Genomic DNA, 23582 nt, shown 5'->3' with positions numbered 1-23582 from the left:
ATACATATACCTTGATAAAAATAACGGTAACTTTGACAAAAACCAGAAAATGATAGGGATACAAGTTTACATCAGCGTCAGGCGATTAGGCTCCCGTGTGCGCTCATTTACCGTTGCTCTCTCCACACACAAATTCAACCCATTGAAAAAGCATGCACTCACACAATGACAACCCGTAAAGTATGCAATAGAAAAGGGTCAGGCACCAACCCTGGTTTACATACCCCCGTATTACCGTACAATTTATAGAATTAGCAGCAGAAGTTATACATTTCATTGTTTTGGGGAATGTCTCTGGTATTCTGAGATACTTTTTAGAAAAAATAAAACTATATTTGTGGATTAATTGCCGTTATTTAAGGATAGACTTCTTGTATAGCTCGTTAAAACCGGACCCTTTCATATTTTGAGATGGTTTGAATGGGATAATGAAACAAAACATGAAGCGAATGGGAGATAGTTTAGCGAAACCAAGCATACCTGTGGACTTGGGCCTTTCTATAATAGAAGAAAAGTGGGTTACCATAAAAAAATACACGAATATGTCTCAGAGCCTATTCATAACTGGGCGTTTACACCAAACAGTTTGTTTTCAAATACAACTCTGATTTACTAACACATACACTACTACCACTCCAAACACCCAAAACAAATAATAGTAAATACAGAGTCGTTAAATTAAATGATGTCAAATTTCACGGAAAAAACAAGAATAAAATAAGGAAAATATTAACCAAAAATTGTTTCCCTAAATATCTTAGGCCATGTTTATATTATAGTCTTTTGCAGGGTTAACCTTAATACGGATTTATTTGACGTATACGCAAAGGAATTGACATTTGAAAACCAGTGGGTTTGTTTGCTATAAAATACCTCGGACGGAAACAAATTTGGAAGAAGATAAAAACGAAAAGATGTATAAGACAATGTTGTATGTACCGGAAATTTCAGAACGGTTCGAGTCAAACCAAAACCAGCATCACTAAACTTGAGAAACACAACGTAATTTATAAAATTGAATGTGATGGTAACGAAGAGGAAAAATGTATGTGGGTACCACTAAGAATAAGCTGAAAACAAGATTATCGGCACACAAATCTGATATTAACCCAGCAAAATGTTCGATGCCAAAGATGCTATTCACGAATGGACTGGAATGTCATTTTTTTAGAATCTTCACTCATTGTTTTTACAAGAGCGTGACCCCCAAAAGATGCAATTCAGTCTCAGATCCTAAGCATGTCATCTTCACTAACTCGGTGGAATGCCATCTTCAACAATTCTTTGGCATGTCATCCATACAAATCCCCTAGATTAGCATTTTCACTAATCTTTGGCATGTCCTTTTCACAAACCCTTTGGCATGAAATTTTCACGTCTTTTTCGGAAAATGGAAAATGCTGTATTGAAATATGATTATCATTAAAATTATAATTGCAGTTTGTTGTTGTTGTAACAATAGTTTGTATGTTCATTTTTCAGATTAATCTGACTCTGGGTCTATCAATTGTAAGAATGTGGATATTTCGATGGTTTGTAACCACAAAGCTACATATTGAAGTTTGATCTAGGGGTTCTCTCTTGTAACGTTGGACGTCTCTTTCTAGATCATGGCATCATCTGCTACTATCGACCATGACATTGTTCTCAACTCTGCCGCCCATGTGATAAACAGAGTGACCGTAGATTTATTAGCTGATACTTGTATATTCCTCGGGAGGCAAAAGGTTGTAAGAGGAGTTCAGCCATTGGAATTCTCGAGAGGTATAGGTTAGACGGCAATATCACCACGGACAACTCCGTGTTTCACTCTATGGGACTTTGACTTCTTGATCCTCTATTCTACGTGCGACTGGCGTCCAAACATATAATTCCAACGTTTCAAACTTGGCCGGTGCGAAGTCTGCTCGTTGAATTCAAACAGCGTGGAGTGCTTGACAGTATCAAAGGGTTTTGATAAATAGTAATAATGGCGCTTATCACTGTTCTATCGCACGGCTTGCTCTGATTGAGTCCTCGACTAAAATGTGTGGAGATGGCGTGCAGCGCAGTTGTTGTGCTGTTTACGGATCCCATGCTATTGATCGGTAACTAGACAGTTATTTCTGATGCTGGGGAGGTCTGGACGATTCACGTTTGCTGGCATCCTTGCCAGGCTTGGCTATTTTCCAGACTTCGGGAATGATGTGTTTGGCAAGCGACAGGGACAACTTTGGAAATATATACTCTTTTGTTTTGTTAGGATCTACAAATCGACTTGTGAGGAGGGTTCTCTAGAGCAGACAAGGAAACTTTTATAATACCAAAGAGTGCAGTCCGACTCTATTTTATTACATAGCTTTAAACGTATTTAGATAAATAAATGAAAATATACATGTGTATAAATAAAAACACAAAATTCATCTGTATTAGATCGATAGAATGGGTTCAAATGTTGATGAAAACATCCGATCTATCACGACTTCCTTTGAATTGGTTCAAATGTTGATGAAAAGATCGGATCTTTCACGACTTCCTTTGAATTGATTCAAATGCTGATGAAAAGATCGGATCTTTCCCGACTTCATTTTGACCAATGCAAAAGATCCAGTGAAATCATGGCATCTCATGGAACCACTTCCATAGTATTTTGCTGGGAAATTACGAAAACAGAATACGGTCCAAAAAACAGCGCTTGCGGACCACTGTAAGCTTAACAACCATATGTCAAACTTCGACAATGTACGTGTACTGCAAGTAGAGAATAACTATAAGAGACGACTTACATATATTGGAGATGCTGCACATCAACAAAGAACCAACAAATATGAAGATAAATTATAAGAGCGATAGAGACAATGCCGCCTACTGTTATAGATATTTGACAAAAAAGAGACCGTGCAATACGTAGTAACTTCAGTGCAATATTTACAATGAACAGACGATGGTAGTGAAAATACGATAGTTCTTAAGAAATACTTGACTGTTAATATTTTTACGTATTGTAATACTATGATAGCAACTCAATAATATACATACAATTATAATGTCGTTGTAGATCATCCCCTGAAGAGGCAATTTCAAAAATTGCGAAATATTGGGAAACATAAAATGAAACAATAAACAAATAAACAACACTGACCTCAAGCTCAAAAAAGACTTTCATTTCTAAAACAAATCCCAAAATAACATTTTCCCCGGAGCTCAAAGCGATTCTCCAGAAATCATTTATCTTTAATAACATATGCCTATTCTCACACAATATAACCAACTTCATAAAACATTGATATCGATATGTGGATGTACTATTAAATATGCCCATATAATATGTTTTGTTGGCAGTTATGTAATGTACGCAGACGTGTAATTCTGAATTATAAATCGTGTTATAAGTCGATCCTTCTTCACATACCTCCTATGTGAATTAGTAATCTTATTTCTATAAAGACCTTCCAGATCGAAGATTTCCTTGAATGTATTCACTACTTACTTACTTACTTACTTAGTTGGCCCGTTACAGAACATTTGTTCCATAGACCGAAATAAGAAAAGATCTCTATTCCTCTCTGTTTTTCGCTTGACTTTTTGGAATACCGCGCCTTTCCATTTCTTCATCCACTTGTTTGCTCCATCGAAGCTTAGGCCTGCCGATTCTGCATGCACCGCCATGTGGCATGTATTCATACGCCTTTTTAGCGGGTTCATCATCGCTCATTCTCAAGATATGGCCTAGCCAACGCAATCGTTGCATCTCGATACGTTTAACTATATTCATGTCTTTTATAGCTTATATAGCTTGTGGTTCATACGACGTCGATATTCACCGTCAACGCAAATCGGCCCGTAGATCTTTCGAAGAATTTTCCTCTCAAACACACCAAGCACTGCCTTATCTGCTTGCGCAAGTACCCATGCTTCGGAGCCATACATTAGCACGGGTAGTATCAGCGTTTTGTATAGTGTTATTTTTGTTTGACGAGATGTGGCTTTGTTTTTTAAATTGCTTACTTAAACCATAGTAGCATCTTTTGGCCAATACAATTCTTCTTCTTATTTCACAACTGATGTTGTTTGTTGTGTTTATGGAAGTGCCGAGGTAGACGAAGTTTTTAACTATCTCAAAATTGTAGGTACCAACTTCCACAGTTGGTCCGAGCTCTATGGACGCTTTGCGCGTCGACACCATCAATTTGGTCTTTTCGCCGTTTACCGCCAGACCCACTTTCGCAGATTCTGCTTCGACCTTCCTAAAGGTATCAGTTACTTCCTTTACTGATCGTCCCATGATGTCTATGTCATCAGCATAGGCAAGTAACATGTGGCTATTGGTGTAAATTGTGTCATTTCTTTTGACATTTGCATCTCGTATTACCTTTTCCAGCAAAATGTTGAATAGGTCACACGAAAGGCTGTCTCCTTGTCTGAAACCTCTTTTGGTACAAAATTCTTCGGAGAGGTTCTTTCCAATTTTAACTGAGGACCTAGTATCAGTTAAAGTCATCTTACAAAGCCGGATGAGCTTTGCGGGGATACCAAATTCAGACATTGCGTGGAATACCTTTGATCGGAGGGGACTGTCGAATGCTGCTTTATAATCGACAAAAAGGTGAAATATGTCGATCTGCATCTCTTGGGTCTTCTCTAGGATTTGCCGCAGGGTAAATATCTGGTCAATGGTGGACTTGCCAGGTCTAAAGCCACATTGGTATGGTCCAATTATTTCGTTGACAATTGGCTTTAGTCGTTCGCACAATATCCCTGACACTATCTTATAGGCAATAGGGAGAAGACTTATCCCCCTATAGTTTGAGCATACAGTCTTATCTCCTTTCTTGTGGACGGGACATGCCACATGGTGCTAACTAGCTGATGCATACACCTTATCAGCGCGTCGCCTCCGGTTTTAAACAGCTCGGCTGGTAAGTCATCTGCTCCTGCTGCTTTATTATTCTTTAGCCGGTTGATTGCTGTTTTTACCTCATCTTGGCCGGGCGGTATACATTCTATACCATCTTCTGGGATTGGATCTGTGGTATCATCGTCTTCGCTACAATTGGATCCCAGCAGATTGGAGAAATGTTCCTTCCATATCCTGAGAACGCTATCTGTATCTGTTACCAGATTACCTTGCTGGTCTCTACAGGAGGATGTGCATGTAAGAAAGCCATCTGTTTGATGTTTCACTCTTTGGTAGAATTTTCGGACTTCATTCTGGCTCCTGTACATCTCGATTTTTTCACACTCCCGCTTTTCCATTTCTCTCTTTTTCTTGCGGAAAAGACGTTTCTCTTCTCTCCTTTTCTCCCGATATCTCTCTCTCTCCCGCTACGCGTTGCTACTGATTGTAAAGTAGCTCTATATGCCGCATTTTTTTCTTCGGTAGCAGCACGACACTCCTGGTCATACCATGAATTCCTTTGTGGAGGTCTCTGGAATCCAAGTATGGATTTTGCGGCTGTTTGCATGGAGTGGGCAATATGTTGCCATTGTGTTGTTATGTTATCGGGACAAGGAGTGCTCGCGTTAAGCAATTGGGCTAGTTGAGTGGAATATGCTGTGGCAATTTGTTGTGTTTGCAGCCTATCGATGTCCAACATCCGCGTTGAGTCTGTTCGTGCTTTATTTGCAACGTTTAGACGGGTACGTACCTTTGCTGCAACAAGGTAGTGGTCCGAATCAATGTTTGCGCCTCGGAACGATCGTACATCCAACATGCTCAATGAATGACTTCCATCTATCACAACATGATCAATTTGATTAGTTGTTCTTTGATCTGGAGACAGCCAGGTGCCCTTATGAATATCGAGATGATTAAATCTGGTACTGCTAACTACCATGGTTTTTGCAGCTGCAAAGTCTATCAGCCTCATACCATTGTCAGATGTTTCACTGTGGAGACTGAATTTCCCGACTGTTGGGCCAAAGATATTCTCCTTTCCAATTTTGGCATTAAAATTGCCTAGAATGATTTTAATGTCATGGGCAGGGCAACGGTCATATGTTTCTTCTAAGCGCTCGTAAAATATATAATATAATATAGCACAAATAAAGCTGATGTTGAAGAATTTAGCTTTTATTCGAATTGCAGCAAGTCTTTCATTCACTGGGGTGAAGCTGGATACCAGATGTTTTAGTCTCCGACTAACTACGAATCCGCAACCAAACTCATGCTTTACGTCATGACAGCTATAATACAGTGCGTCACCCTTAGGTGTTGTTACGCCTTTCCCAATCCATCGTATTTCCTGTATGGCAGTAATATCGGCCTTGTACTTTTCAATTACGTCTGCCAATGCGAAGACTGCACCTTCTCTATAAAGAGTGCGAACATTCCAGGTGCAGATTCGCAGATCATGGTCCTTAAAACGTTTGCGAGGTTCGTCAACTTTAGAGGGGTTTGTTTTTCTTTTCTTTCGTTTTTTCATAGTAGGATGTTTTTCTAGGGGAGGGTTACTAACCCGACGCCCAAACCCAAGTTTTTAACGTTCTTATGGGTGAACGCGCGGCACATGTTAGCTCACTACCTTTAACGGGTGTTAAAGGCAGTTCCCCAGGTGACACCACGGGGAGGTCAGTGTCCACTTGAGATGAAAGAGGGACCAAGATAAATCCTGGGCTTTGCCATGTTAAAGACCATTGCTTGGTATCATTCATCCCCTACGTATTCACTATCATATATTAATATTCCGACAATCGGTTAATAATTCCAATGCTGTCAGATCCATTCTTCCTTTATTTTTTAGGTTTTGACGACTTTCTGATGTTGAAATGTACAATACGAATTATTGTCCATTACGCTATGAGAAACTAGAATTAGTCGTTAGGACTACACTTTGATCCCAATATATTGCCCACATAAAATCAGTGTTATATAGGAAGATATATAACGAAAACTAACAAGAACATATTTTAGTCACAGTCACAGTCAAAGTAAACCACTTTAATAAAATCTCAACTTTGTTACTATTGGTTAGAAAATGTTAGTATTATTAATGTTAAATCGATTTCAAGATATAAGTTGCATAGTCCCGGTCCACACCAGAGTGATTTAATTAAAAAAATTGCATGAAATTAGGCATCCCTACTAGAGTGGGGCGATTTGAACACCATCACGGGCGCCTGGAGTTTCTGATTCTTGGGATTGTACTGAGCAAAAAAGTCAACTAGACCATATGTCTACGGTGAAAATCGAGCCCCCGGATTTTGACTTGAAGTTTTTTTTCAAGGATTTTTGGATATTTTGGCATATAACAACCAAACCACTGAGATTTTCGATCCAACACAAAGACAACAATTGTAGCCAAGACAATAATAAAGAACTCTCTAGTAAAAGCATTGGAACGCTCCTTCAGGTAGTTATGGCCTCGAGAAGGTGCACATTTTTCGGAAAATATCGATAAACGACACTGTGCTACAAAATGGAACTCAAAGTCAGTGTGTGGAAAATTTCTTTTGGAGATGAAAGCCCTTGGTGAGTGTACTGAGAACCCAAAAGGAAATTTTCCACATAGGTCAAGTTTCCGAGATATTGCGTGATTAATGGTTTAATTTTGGCCCCTTAATTTGTGATCAAATAGCTTTATATCTCTCTAAAGCGTTATTGTAGCTTCATTTTGACATTATATGTCTTCAGTCAAATAGAATAGTGAATCTTTTTGTAAAATATTTCATCCCTCTAACTCAATTCCTTTCATGTCCTTTTCGTCCTTTGTTTTTTGAACCGTAGTAAAAGTACCACAAGGCGAGATTTTACAGCATCCAAATATTCTACAAAAATGTTGTTCAGAAGATTTTAGGTACGGTTCTCATTGATGACCAATCGATATTTCCCCGTTTTCATGGTCCTTTTTGACATTTTACCGGTTTTTGTTCAGAAAACTATGTTTTGTTTTTATGTATATTCGTTATTCGTCTGTGGTGCTTCTGAAATACTTACCATAAATACCTCTTGTAATGACGAACAAGTTAATAACAAATTTTAGTGGAGTACAGATCCGGTTATCTAAATTTTTGAACCGGATATTCTGATATTAAAACCGATTTTGGAACCGGTTTTAAGTAACCGATTAACCGAATATGTATATCATTAGAAATCTAATAAAATGGTCAATCAAATGACAGCAAGTAGCTGATTACAACTTTGTTGGTTATGAAGCTAGAACAAAAAAAAACCGCGTTCTTAAACCGATTTCGATGTAAAATACCACTGGGTTCTTTTTGGCGATGAAAGTCGATTAAGATAATATTATAAATCTGGAAAGGCAGTTATGTCATAGGTCAAACTTCTGAGTTATGGCGAGATGAATTTGTGTTATGTTGTTTTTTTTATCATGCACTTAAAGTTCATCAAGAATGAATTAATTTCGCCATAACTAAGAAGTTTGAACCACGTCAATAACTGTCCTTATTATGTTCATTTTTCCATAGCGCAAAATTATAAAATGTTCTATTTCGTATTTTCCCTACATTTTATCCAAAACTATAATGTTTTTTGTTTTGTTCAATATTTATTTTGAAAAGCTTCGTAACCAACAATGTTGTAATCAGCTACTTGCTGTCATTTGATTGACCATTTTATTAGTTTTCTAATGATATACATATTCGGTTAATCGGTTACTTAAAACCGGTTCCAAAATCGGTTTTAATATCAGAATATCCGGTTCAAAAATTTAGATAACCGGATCTGTCCTCCAATAAAATTTGTTATTAACTTGTTCGTCATTACAAGAGGTATTTATGGTAAGTATTTCAGAAGCACCACAGAGGAATAACGAATATACATAAAAACAAAACATAGTTTTCTGAAAAAAACCGGTAAAATGTCAAAAAGGACCATGAAAACGGGGAAATATCGATTGGTCATCAATGAGAACCGTACATAAAATCTTCTGAACAACATTTTTGTAGAATATTTGGATGCTGTAAAATCTCGCCTTGTGGTACTTTTACTACGGTGCAAAAAATAAAGGACGAAAAGGACATGAAAAGAATTGAGTTAGAGGGATGAAATATTCTACAAAAAGATTAACCATTCGATTTGACTGAAGACATATAATGTCAAAATGAAGCTACAATAACGCTTTAGAGAGATATAAAGCTATTTGATCACAAATTAAGGGGCCAAAATTAAACCATTAATCACGCAATATCTCGGAAACTTGACCTATGGTGAAAATTTCCTTTTGGGTTCTCAGTACACTCACCAAGGGCTTTCATCTCCAAAAGAAATTTTCCACCCACTGACTTTGAGTTCCATTTTGTAGCACAGTGTCGTTTATCGATATTTTCCGAAAAATGTGCACCTTCTCGAGGCCATAACTACCTGAAGGAGCGTTCCAATGCTTTTACGATGTACTAGAGAGTTCTTTATTATTGTCTTGGCTACAATTGTTGTCTTTGTGTTGGATCGAAAATCTCAGTGGTTTGGTTGTTATATGCCAAAATATCCAAAAATCCTTGAAAAAAAACTTCAAGTCAAAATCCGGGGGCTCGATTTTCACCGTATACATATGGTCTAGTTGACTTTTTTGCTCAGTACAATCCCAAAAATCAGAATCTCCAGGCGCCCGATAACACTTTTTTCCTTCCATACAAATCGCCCCGGCCTAATCCCTACATCGGTTCCATTGTAGAGTAATATCGTGAAATTGCTGTAGTGGGGAACTCGATCTAAGAACGCCTAATTTCATGAAACTTTTCCAATAAAATCGCTCTAGTGTGGACCGGGACATATTAGAGTGGACAGGATACCAATGTTCCTGCTATACATACACAAGGTCCTTATTGTAAGAAAAGTACACTACTAGCCTAATTTTTGGAAATTATTTGATGTTAGGTGCCTGAAAACTGTACATAATATTTTAGCTACATGACTGCCCAAATATTCCTGATAGGTACAGTTAACTATATAATAGGGATTTGGTAGTAATTTTTTCACATATCTTTGCTATTAATATCCTGACTGCAGGAAATTCTGTCAATGGTTCATAATTTCTCTTCATATGGGCATATTTCTCCAGGAGAATATCATAATTTTAATATTCAGCCATTATGACTATCCAGTCATTGCCGTAATATGTATTTCACTTATGGTATGTGACCGAAGGATGCGTTCGGAGGATATAGATTATATAACAAGTAAGGACGGCGTTATGTTCGGCCGGGCCGAACTTTTTATACCCTCCACCACAAGTTGTATTGAAGTAAAATGGAATAATTAGTTTCCTTTCGTGTATGAAGAAGACTTAATACTAAATTTCAGCAATTTCGGAACCGTTCTTTGGGGGCTATTTCAAAAGGTCGATCAATACGGACAAATTTCTGACGGAAAGTTTTTAAACTCAAAGAAGACTAAATACCAAATTTCAGCCATTTTGGTGGAATATTGAAGCCACAACCTTCAAAATACGAACATCGGGAGGTACCTTTCCATGGGGGCTATATGAAGGCGTGGACCTATACCGACAAATTTAAAGGGGAAGTTTGAGTACCCATATCGAAGTCTAAATACCACATTTCAGCCATTTCGGTGGAATATTGAGGCCACAACGTTCAAAATACCGAAAATCGGGAGTTATCGTTCTATGGGGGCTATATGAAGGCATGGACCGATAACGACAAAGTTCTGGGGGAAAGTTGTATACCAGAAACGTAGACTAAGTACCAAATTTCAGCCATTTCGGTGTGATAATGAAGCTAAAACCTTCAAAATACGAAAATTGGGAGGTACCTTTCCATGGGGGCTATATGAAGGCGTGGACCTATACCGACAAAATTCTGGGGAAGTTGTATACCCCTAAAGAAGACTACGTACCAAATTTCAGCCATTTTCGTAGGATAATGAAGCTAAAACCTTAAAACTACAGAAAATCGGGAGGTACCGTCTTATGGGGGCTATATCAAAACGTGGACCGATATATCCCATTTTCAATGCCAACCATCCTGCAAGTTATAAAAACTTCTGTACCAAATAGTGACTCTTTATCATTAAAATTGCGAGCTGTATCTTGATTTCAACAGACGGACATGACATGTTTGAAATATAAGCAATGGAATTGATATTTGAAACCCAGTGGGTTTGTTAAATGTGGTTATATATAAACGTACTATAAGCGAATTTGTTCTTCGCGTCTAGTAGAATGTCTAAATATTATAATTATGACATTTAACAGATAAATACTAAAATTTTCTAACCAATCGAATCGCAATATTAACAAATTTGAGGTTTTATGTTCACTTTGACTGTGACCTCTGAAATGTGTTATTTGTTATAGTACGGTTACACTAGAGTTTTTGCCGGGTTAACCCACTTCGAGAGGATTTATTTGACGTTTGCGCTATGGAATTGACATTTTAAATCCAAACCCACTGGGTTAATCCGCTTAAGTGTAACCGGGGTATAAGTCGAACTTCTCCTTAACGAACTTCCCTATAACGAATTTTTCTCGATAACGATTTTTTTTAATCCACAAGTGGAAATTCTCACACACTATAATCTCTCTGTAACAAATTTTTGAAAAACGTTATTCATTTTTTTGTTTGTTTTGGTCAAGTTTTTTGTTTTTAGTATTTATATGAGTTTAGCTTACTTTCTTTGGTTTGTTTTTGCAAATAAGTCCCAATTTACATTAGGCGAATTTACTTGCGGCAATTGTCAGTTTGATGGAGAGAGAGGTGAGGTATATGGTAACCCTTTGCCTCTCAACACCCTCTCTCACCCACAAACTAACAATTGCCGCAAGTAAACTCGCCTAATGTAAATTGGGACTAAAAGATATATTTTTATTGCATTTTCCCGACCTTTCGTAGATGTTATGTCGACTTCTTCTGGGGAATTTTGTAATAATATTAATAGTACATTTATATATAACCGGTTTTAAAAAAACCCACTGGGTTTCAAATGTCAATATATACGTTAACTAAATCCTCATTAAGAAGGTTAACCCTCTGCCACGAGATCATTCTGAATTGGTGAGAATTGTCAAAATCAGTTCAGTCGTTCTTGAGTTATGGGCGTGTAACGTCACTTTCTTTTATATATAGATGTAAAAAAGTGGGACTAGTCGGGTATATATCCCAAAATAAGTACGTAAGGTCAAATACACAACAACATTTTCTGGAAAATTAATTTTCAAACCCATACATTCCTATTTTTTCCAAATATTAAGTTTAAAAAAGTAGGGCACGGGGAGGTTCCCGCCCACTCCGAAATTCGCAGAAATATGTAACCTATTTTTACCAGGGGCCATCCCTGTACATTCTCTGAAAATTTCAGGAAAATCGGTTTAGCCGTTTTTGAGTCTATACAAACATTGATTTTTATGTATGTATACGAAAAAGAAGATGAATATCTTCTAAAAATTTATATACATAGCTGTTTCAAAAAATAAAATATGTCGGAACCTACGTTCTATAAATACAAACATTTTAAGACAAACGCGAAACAAATCGGTTGTAAATTGGTCGAGTTTTTTATTAACGTACGAACGCCATTTCAATTTTTTATAATAGATAAACTGATTGAGATTAAATAAAAATCAACTAGGGTATTCCTTTTATGCTAGCCTCTTTATGAGGATTTATTTGACGTATACCCAATGGAATTGACATTTAAAACCCAGTGGGTTTGTCAAATCCTGTTATATATAAACATACTGTAACATACTCAAAAACATATTAAGAAATGCTTCTCTACTCACTTTTCGCTCAACCATGTCCTTGTAAAAATCATGACGTCTTTCACATAACAGAAAATTGCCACTTCACAAGTCGACATTATCAAAATGTGAATAACGGATTGCATTTTTCACGATTCAATTCAAATCCTTTGCGTTTACGTCAAATGAAATCTCACCCGAAATCCATTGGATTTCATTTGACTGTTAAACGTACAATTATGCTAGGTTTATATTTATGAAATCCACTCGATTTCAACTGCCAATTCCATTGCTTAAACTTCAAATGAAATCCAATGGATTTCAGACGAGTTTTCATTTGACGTATACGCAAAGGAATTAAGGTGAGAACACAGTCAGCTCTTAGCTTAATTTTCCTGCTTAGCTTATTTCTTCACTAGGCCGCTTATTTTTTGGTATCACCACATCGAAGCGTAAAATTCATGGGCGCTATAAACATAATTATTTCAATATATCAAAAAAATTAAATTTTTTAATATGAATTGTTCGTAAATAATTAGTACCGAACGTAAAAATTACAGCAAAATTCTATTTTTCATATTGAACACGTGTTTATATCAAATTGAATGTCGAAACGAAATGTCAAAAATGAAGCCAGGCGAAGAATTCAAAAGTTCAACAATTTTCAACTTTGTGGCCTGAAGCCTTGCTTCGTTGTGGTCTGTCCTATTGAAAACAGTACAATTTTACTTTTGCGCTTTGAAGCTAGGCGGAAAAAATAAGCAACAAAAATCCATTGTGTTCTCACCTTTACATCAAATCATGTCAAACGTCAAATTTGTTCACAATAATGAATTACTGTGAATTGCTTGTTTACATTTTGTATGTGATTTTATTCACAATAACGCATTTTGAGAATTGGTATGAAGATCAGCTGTTTTTGGCGTTACACCTTTGCTCTGTTCCAGAACCTGCAAGAAGCTACTACTTTTTACTACGATAACATTTTTTCCTTTATGTTATCGGAAAAAATAGTAAAAATTAGTAGATTCTTGCAGTACTGGAACAGACCACTTATTATTCCACCATGCTTTGGGCATTAGTAACACACATAAAACGTTTGATAACGCCGTCGTCAACCATATGTTTTATGTAAACAATAACATATGTCCCTGTTTATACAGGGAAAGTTGATGGGAAAGAAAATTGAGTTTATGGGCGAGGGAGTAGAGAGGAATAAGAGGGGGTACACACACCTCTGTACTGGCAAATTCTGTTTTGTTTCGTTTTTTCCATGGCCCAATAATAGGTCCTCCATCAAGCGAATTCAAAGAAAACCGAAGATTTTAAATGTCAAAATTCATAAACAGAGGCGAAAAAAATTTTGAGGCGAATTTCTTTGCTGTCAATTCAGGTAGATACATACAAAACATTTTCCGAGAAAAAGTTGTTAACGTAGTTATTTTTGTTTGATAAAACAGAAAATACCAGCTGATCGAACTTGAACTGCTAAAATAAGTTATTGTAAATTAAATTCTCATACAAACACAACAAATGTTGACATTTTACGTGTACAACATTAAGTTTATTTGTTTTCTTTTTCGAGATACATCTACCTGTTTCTATACTGTTAGACATTTCAATACCTCACAGCGAATTCAAATGACACATATGCATTTTGACAGCTCAAATCGAAATCATCTGATTTTGCCGGAGGACCTATAATTGGGCCATGGTTTTTTCTTTGTATACAACCTGAAGTTGGCTGCAGATTTTTTTTGCATTTTCTTTCATTTTATTTTCTCTGTCGAGAAACAAACAACAGCGGAGACAATAAAAAAAAAACATTTGGGGGAAAACTATTTTTTAAGCAAAAACAATTCGAAATAAGTGGAAATATCAAAATTAAAATGCAAATCAAGGGTTCCTTTAATAATTAATTGTTTATCACACACGTCCATTTTTATTTTTCATTACAATCTTGCCTTGGCTTTGGTTTTGGACGGCGCAATGAAAAAATGAGTGTGAAGAAGAATAAGAAAAATTATAAAATTGACACAAACATGATTTCCGTGTCTAAACAACAAGGAAATTTTTAAAAGAAATTGAGAAGAAAAATTGTCTTTACAGTTTGAATGTCTAAACACGGTCTATGTTTGGCGCTCAACATTTAAGAAATATAAAAATAAAATATTGGTCTGTTCCAGTACTGCAAGAATCTACTAATATTTACTATTTTTTTTTTTTTTTTTTTGATATCATAAAGGAAAAATTGTTATCATAGTAAAACAAATAGTAGCTACATGCAGGTTCTGCAGCAGGCATTATAATTCCTCCCCAAAAAGTTTTATTTTACAATTTTAATTATAAAATCAGAAAAATAATCTAAATAAAAAAAACAAAATAGTCTTCAAAATGTGTCAATGTATTTGTTGGACATGTAAACAAAGAAATGTCAAAAACAACGCCGGCGTCAAATTCAAATTTTTTCAACTTTGAAGTCTAAAACTGAGCGTCGTTGTGTGCAAAGGGAAATAGAACAATATGCTTTTTACATTAGCACAAAAGTTAGGTTTTAGAGCTGTTGCGTCATTTATTTGCTAAAACCGGCGAAATTGTTCGTCATTTACCATACAAAAATAAATGACGATAGCTACGTCATGTATTCTAAACAACGCACGAAAACACCATACTATTATAAGCAACCCTGCTTTTTTGTCATATACTACCGAAAAATACAACTGTTTTATGTTGTTGTATGATAGAGAAAAACAAAAATACTCAAACAATAACAAAAACGAAAATAAATGGTTAAAAAAACTTGCAAAAATTATGTTTTTTGTTTTTTTAATTTAGGTCTAATTAGTTGATAAACATTTGTGTTGTGAAATTCCTATTTCTTTCCCAAATAAAAATTATTGAGTTCGTGTGTTCTATGATTGTGTGCATGTGTATGTGTTATAGCGTGCGTGTGTGTGTGAACAAATGACGCAAAAAGCAAATGTAAATAAACTTCATTTATTTATAGGATTTCGTAAAACGAAATCATATAAGGTGCTAATCTAAAAAGGCTTCAAATTAGACTTGTGCTTGGTTTAAATTTACGAAATCCACTCGATTTCAACTGTCAAATCCATAGGTTAAACGTCAAATGAAATCCAATGGATTTCAGATGAGATTTCATTTGACGTTTGCGCTATGGAATTGACAGTTGAAATCGAGTGGATTTCGTAAATGTATACTTAGCATTAAGGTGATATACTAAAAAGGCCTTAATAGACAAGAAATGTGTGTGGAATTAAGAAGGAAACACCACCTTCTTCCTTCTGCATTTAAAAAAATGTTAAGTTAATTAATTTACATTCATCTTTTTCCATTTTTCTAAAAATTTTTGTGTTTTCAAAAAAATTTTCAATTTTGAATTTAGACCAGAGACGCGCTGTCTTTGCAAAGAAGTATAGTGAGGGCGCCCACTGAGTTGTTTTTGCATTTGCTTCTCTCTCTCACGTACAGTGTACGTGTAAATAAACAAACGATGAATATCATGTGGTTGTTGTTTTTTTCACCAATGCATACACATATGCTGTAGTATTGATGGAAATATTATGGGCGACGCTGATTTAGACATGTCAAAAAATACTTTTAAATGTTACACTACGTTTACATTTACCAAATCCACTCGATTTCAACTGTCAATTCCTTTGCGCATACGTCAAAAATGAACTCATCTGAAATCCATGGGATTTCATTTGACGTTTAACCAATGAAATTGACGGTTGAAATCGAGTGGATTTCGTAAATGTAAACCTAGCATTAATTCGAAATATGTACAAATAAATCCTCATACAGAAGGTTATCTGGTGAAAAGCTCGAATGTAAACAGGGCGTTAGCCTTGCTTTACGTCACTTAAATGTAACCGATAAAATGACATTCGAGAAGTAACCGAATACACAATCTTACAACCGATAACAAAATACATATCATTGTCATCGTTTTAGCTAACTACGAAAAAATACCAAAGACAAAATATAAGTGAAGACTTTCAACGAGAATTTGTAATAAATTAAATACTCGTATTGATAAATAAGACGCGGAGAAATACTTGTAAAATTAATTCCAAACATTATGGCTAGACGACATAAAACTGTGTAGATAAGAAACGAATACAAGTAATCATACAAATGGATTGTGGCTCACAAACTGTAAATGTAAATAAAATCTATAAAGCCGAAATATTTCAGAATCTTAACGTAGAAAGAAACATCCATTCTATCTTCCGTGTACATTTATTTACATTTTATTATTGATCGGCCAAATATTTTCACTTTTCAACCGTATCAGTCGCCCCACCCCCACCCTAATCAAAAATACTGACGTGACGGAGACGTCGGGGGCCAATCAGCGATGTCAATAATTGGTGAGTTAGTTTCACATGTTTCTTGCGAAGGATTTTACCACTTCATGTACTCCCGTTAATAAGACTTTGCTCCGGTTATCTCCTGAAAATGGTGGAAATTTCGTAAATATTTGCTTAATTCGATTATTTAATTATAAAATTATTATCATGCACGTTATTGTCATTTGTTGATCTTAGGTAAACAACAACGAGGGATTAACGGAGAAGAGTACACAGATGCTCAGAACAGGGCATATATTTTTTAATTTTTTATCGGAAACTTAACAGGCGGAAACATTTTTCTTTTATTAAAGTGATGTACATATACGTTCTGCAATATGCAGCTGCAAAGTGTAATATACACCTGCAAGGGTATTTATAGTTTAAATACATGATATGACACCTCCATATCTGTATTGGGATTCGTTACCTTGTTAAAAACAGATCTTAAGATGGTATATTTTTAGTTGTCTTTGTCCCAAGTAGTCCTTAAGGTTCTGATTTGTTAATTTATCTTTTTTTAAGATTTTGTCTATAGGTTAAAGTATGTATTTCCATGGAACGACTTCTATTTTAAGAATCAGCCCTGAAGATAATTGGCTTGTTCTTTATAACGCCGCTAATATGTTGGCTTTATAATCCCAATTTTTATTTTTTTTATTAAAATTAAATTAAGAAAAAAATTCACTATAGATAATAATTATATATTGTCACCTTAAATGCCCGAATACGTATCTCCAAAAAAGTCAAAATTAGTTTTTTGATTGAATCTAGTACATAAGACTAAAATACTTGCTTTTGCAATATTTCAAGCTTCAACGTTAAAAAATAACGATCCTATTTAAGAAAAGGCATTTCGGAAAAGGGGTAACATTGCAGATTTTGTTGTAACCGCACCGATTCATATTAACACAATTAATTATATGGGACCTACTACTAGTCGCCAAATCCGAACGGCGAGTAAGCGTGTCTTAAGAAACCACTTGTAGCGAAGTTTTACATGGCTGAAATACTGAGGAATGTTGCCTGGTCTGAGAATCAGCGAGAAAGTGAAGTGTGCATTGTACTACGGTGTTACCGTATCGAAACTAAAAATAATAATATCGAAGATGATTATTATTAATTTATAGATATACATATAACAACGCTTAATATGCTAACTTCGCTGCTAATTTTGTGGTCCCAACTGTTTTATGACTTTCTGTATATTGTCAATGTGTGTAATGTTGACCTAAACTTCACCAAAAGACTTTTTACTTGGTTTTTGTTTCTCTGTTCGTTCTCTTTTCTGTCTGCATTTTGCATCTTAAAGCATCTGATCACAAGTGGGTGAACAGTTGGAGTGGATTATATTTTTGTGGATAATAGTGGTAGTGTTGTTGTCTCAAGCACATACAGCACAAATGCCATAGTGAAGTAGTCGGCAAATCTTTAAAATAAAATAAATTGTGTGTCTGCACTCTATTTGTACAGCGACGTACATATCTGTTGTTGTTTATAATGATGATGGTGGCTGAAATAAAATAAAACAACTGTGTTAAAAGTTATCTCCATTCATGTAGACATTATCAATGACGCCAGTTTGCCAGCAGGAATGTCGTTAAGCCCACTTCTTAGTAAAAAGTAACATGTTAAATCAATATCAAATTATTTGATATGTTCATAATTTATAGCTACCTAAAACGGGCCAAATTATAATCTTAGGATATAAAAGTGGGCATGTACTGCTTATAAATTTTGTGTATTATAATCTTAGAAAAATTTTCCTTACGGACAAAAATCTTTAGAAATAACGCGAAATCGTGATTTAATACCGTATATAAACGTTAGCAGCACTGCACTCCGAAAATGTTCTGTAATAACAAAATATTGTAGGTAATTCTGACGCTAAGAAGTTACAGAAAGTCCCACAGTAATGTGTACTTTTTAATGTTATATGCAAAAGACGCATCTCACGTCTTCTTTCACATCAAAATATATATTCCGCAATCATTTGACTCTCCCAATTTTGACGGGACAATTCCATTTTCCATATCCATCCTACTAATTAAAAAACAAATAATAAAATATGAGATTGATACCTAATCTGTTTCTAAAAGTTATGAACTACTAAACTAATACGATGCAGAATTATATTCATGTTTATGTGACAGATTGAGAACCACTTCAATACAATTATACATATTTATGCCTGTTCCAGAACCTGCAAGAATCTACTATTTTTTACTACGATAACAATTTTTTCTCTTGATATCGAAAAAATTAGTAAATTTTTGCAGTACAGGAACAATTTTTAATTTTCTGGTTTTTTTTTTTTTTTGACAGATTGATTTCTGCGGACACCAACAAATTCAAGAATTTTAAATTTGATTTTTCTGAATTCTATTTTGAAGGCATGTTAAATCCATCAAATAGTAAAAGAACGCATGTAATAATGGCCCATACATAGATAAATAATGGAAATGGAAACATATTTCAAAATGCATTTATGTCCTTTAGTCGGTGTTATTGAAATAATTTATTTTTGGCAAATTTTTACTACGATAACAATTTTTTCCTTACGATATCAAAAAATATAGTAAAAATTAGTAGATTCTTGCAGTTCTGGAACAAACCAAAAATATCCTTCCTTTTAAAATAATAAATATTTAATATTTTCTATTATTTTTAACATTTCAGCACACATTGTGACATAATGGAAAGTTTGCCGAATTAAAATAATGTGGAATCTAATATGAATTATAGATGAGACATTACCCCCAAAAGCGCTGATAAATACAACGGAATTTTTTCAGAAATACTAGTCACGACCGCAAATAAACAGAACAAAACAACACAACTATCCACATTTACTCGGTGACAAAAAGAGGAAACAAGAAAGACATTGATTGCATTTATTAGTCCAGAATAGTTATATTTTAGATAAGAAAAAAAAACTCCCAACTAAATTTCGAAACATATTTAATTTATCGATACTACTAAAGTATCACGACTGCAACCACTGCAACAATATCAAAAAAACAACACAAAAATGGGTAATAAAAATTCATGTTGTGCCTACTCGAGTCCACAATCGGATCGAAAGTCTAAAGATATACCGCCCGTCTATGAGGAACGCCATCATATACATCAACACACCTCGCAACATCATCTAACAGATGGTGTAGTTCACACATCGTCTACAGCTGCCATACACCACAATCCAGAAATGGTGGACAATACACAAACCCTACAACATATATCAGAGCGTGAGGCGACAGAGGGTGAAGAAGATCCCTCGGTTGACCCAACGGCAGCCACAATGTTCCTCGAACGTTCTAAAGTGGAGAACGGTGGTATTACACGTAAACGATCTCAGCACCAAATAGCACAACACAATTCTTCCGGAGGCTTGAAAAAGTCATCTTCGTGTTCCACAATATACTTGGACGACAGTACCGTGTCTCAACCGAATTTAAAGAACACCGTCAAGTGTGTATCACTGGCCATTTATTATCACATAAAAAATCGTCAGTTTGACAGACGTCTAGATATTTTTGACGAGAAACTGCATCCTTTGACGCATGATCCGGTTCCCAGTGATTACGACTCGCACAATCCTGAACACAGACAAATTTATAAATTTGTTCGTACACTGTTCAATGCGGCCCAATTAACTGCTGAGTGTGCCATTATAACCCTAGTCTATTTGGAACGTCTGCTAACGTATGCGGAACTGGATATAGCTCCATGTAATTGGAAACGCATGGTATTGGGTATGCATACATAGGGCATGTTGTATTTGCATGTTTTAAACTTTTGCTTGATTTTAGGTGCCATCCTGCTGGCCTCAAAAGTATGGGATGATCAGGCCGTATGGAATGTGGACTACTGCCAAATCCTGAAAGACATTACAGTCGAAGATATGAATGAATTAGAGAGACAGTTTTTAGAGCTGTTGCAGTTTAACATAAATGTTCCATCGTCAGTGTATGCCAAGTACTACTTTGATTTACGTACGCTAGCCGAAGCAAATGAATTGTCATTCCCCACTGAGCCACTGTCGAAAGAGAGAGCACAGAAACTGGAGGCAATGTCGAGAGTAATGCAAGATAAAGTTACAGCTGAAGCATTAAAGAATGGTATTAAGAAATGGTCGTCTATGGACAACATTAGCCAAGGCGGACCTAGACGGAGTGTAGCTATTTTATCGTGATTTTTATTAGTCTATTAAAATGTAAGTACTCATGGATACGTTTATTAATCCAAAATAGGGCTAATTGACATAAAAGCTAGTATATATATTTTATTTTCGGACAACATTAATCGTTCATTCAATACCGCAAAAATAACTTAGCAATAAATAAAATACCGCAACAATGATTGATACGGTTAAATATTTTCTGGTGTTTTTTATATAAGACTGTGCATTCCTTGCGATCCAAGCTATGTAAAAATCCGATGTAAAAAATCAGATTATAAAAGAATTATCTACATATCGTATATGAAAATTGAAAGATATCCCATTAGAATCTACTAATTTATGCAAAATTGGTGGAAGGTATATATGTGATTATATCCAAAGCTGAACCGAATTTTGGCCACATCGTTAAAAATTATCAGTGGAATTAGAAAATATCTCATATTAAATTTGATAGGTATCCGACGAAATTGGCTACTTTATAGCCAAATCGGAGAAAAATATATATGGTCTGAACCGATAAGGATCAGGATTGGTATTATTACTTCCTCTATCCTCTTATACACTGGTGCAAACTCCGTTAACATAGGCTAAGCCCTTCAATTTTAGTCCTCGTTTACAAAGAAGATGCAAGAATGAGCGTCATCGCGATCCCTGTAAGCCATTCCTAGTTGACATTTGATACTTTATCAGAAACATTCCTGATACAAAGAGGTTTATTTTTACCTTAATCTCTATAAAAGTTTGTTCTTGTAACCAACAGATTTGTATTGCAAATGATACAAGATTCCAATTAGTAATAAGAATTGAATAATGCGCTTGACAGGATGTTGAGTATGAGTCGCTGTAGTATGATATTGTGTGGAATGTATATAATGGGTAGTGTAATATATGGGCTGAGTTATTATACTCGGTGGATGATTAGTTGTATAAGGAAAGGGCTGCTTCTGACAGTCATTTTTACGATTTAAATGGGCAAAAATAAGAAACCGTTTAAAGGACCAACAGTTTAAAACCAACTAACATCAAATTGCCTGTTTTTAATCATTTTGCAAAACTAAAAAATCTTCTTTTTTAAATCTTTTTTCAGATTCGACTATGGGTTTGATGCAACATTTGTGGTTTGCAAACTATTTGAAAATAAAACAGAAACCAATTGCCAAAATTATAAATTCTAATTTTTGAGTGCACACCAAAATTCTTCGATATTAAAGCGTTTGCTTAGCAAAATGCTGCTGAACACAAAACTAAATATTATTAAAACATATTTAAATAAATAGCGAAACGTTTTAAAGTAGTGAAGTAAATACACTAAATACGAAATTACAATCCAATTACCAGCTACTACAACTTAATAGCAAATGCAATTTTGAAACTAGATTTTAAACCCAAAAAAAAAAAAAATAATGGAACGAAATAAATTCGTTTCAACTTTTTTTACAGATAATTCATTTATTTTGGCTGCTATAAAAATCGATTAATATATATAAATATTTTTCTATGTTTGTTTGTTTTACTTTTTTATTTTAGTTTTTTTGCATGTAAAATATTGTATTTGTATATTGAACAGATAACCCAAAACAAATCTTTTGTAATGAATTTATGTGATGTTTAATTTATATTTAATTAAAAACCCAAAACTTCCTTTTGTTTATAAATACGTATTTTATTCTATTATTATTTTAGAACATAAGGGAGTTATTTCCTTAAATATGCAAGTGGATAGGAAAGAATAGTGATATGTAGAAATACATACAATAATAGAACGTTTGACATTGAGCATACAAGTTAAATAAATGGACAGGCCGCACAATGGACGATAATTCAGGCTAGACCACAATAATATTGAATTGATTTAATTATAACCTGCTTTGAGGTTGCAAACATCAAAAGCTGACACAAACATTAAATAAACCAAAATATACCACAACGCCAGAATGGCCAGAATGGATAATGAGCATTATATGATATATGTACGTAGAAGCATGATTGTAGAGGTAGTTTTTTAAAGTTTTAAATATACATATACTTATGGAAAAAGGAAATAACTTTTAAGTGGTAACCGGAATATATGGCCATTTCACATGGTTTTATACAAAAACATACCAACAACATACAAGGAATTGTATGATGAGACATGACGATGCGTTGTAGACGGTTTTTTACATAATAATACCAATATATTTTCATTTTTATTTTAACTAAGCACTAAATGAAAATTTGCAAATGTCATCAATTCTACTGGAATTTTATGTCATAACAAACAAAATGAAAACTTGCATCCTGCAAATAATATACAACACCCCACGTAATTTACGTATTCATAACATTTAAAACATTTTACAAAGAAAACAAAATATGAATAAAATAAACGAGGAAATAAATTTCGAA

At 34.8% G+C, this 23582-nt stretch overlaps 1 protein-coding gene across 2 annotated transcripts; it reads left to right on the top strand.

Annotated features, from left to right (window-relative positions):
- Nucleotides 1-16559: 16559 nt before the first annotated feature.
- Nucleotides 16560-23582, top strand: CycY (cyclin Y). 2 transcript variants are annotated; one of them, XM_073964932.1, is made up of 4 exons: nt 16560-17032; nt 19691-20766; nt 20824-21227; nt 22282-23582. In XM_073964932.1, exons 2-3 carry the CDS (start codon nt 20043-20045, stop codon nt 21204-21206), a joined length of 1107 nt encoding a protein of 368 aa, XP_073821033.1. In that variant the 5' UTR covers nt 16560-17032; nt 19691-20042; the 3' UTR covers nt 21207-21227; nt 22282-23582. The 2 variants fall into 2 exon arrangements, with proteins under 2 accessions (XP_073821033.1, XP_073821034.1); XM_073964933.1 differs by having other exon boundaries at nt 16566-16823.

This window comes from Musca autumnalis, unplaced genomic scaffold (genome assembly GCF_047663935.1).
Source record: "Musca autumnalis isolate F117 unplaced genomic scaffold, ASM4766393v1 scaffold_2, whole genome shotgun sequence".
Taxonomy (NCBI): Eukaryota; Metazoa; Arthropoda; class Insecta; order Diptera; family Muscidae; genus Musca; species Musca autumnalis.
This window is presented reverse-complemented; position numbering and strand designations above follow the sequence as displayed.

What these genes read in the sequence shown, in the direction of transcription:
- CycY (XM_073964932.1), top strand. Translation starts at nt 20,043, where the DNA reads ATGGGTAATAAAAATTCATGTTGTGCCTACTCGAGTCCACAATCGGAT. An exon ending in TTGGAAACGCATGGTATTGG is followed by an intron (nt 20,767 to 20,823) that starts GTATGCATACAT and finishes GCTTGATTTTAG; the next exon opens with GTGCCATCCTGCTGGCCTCA.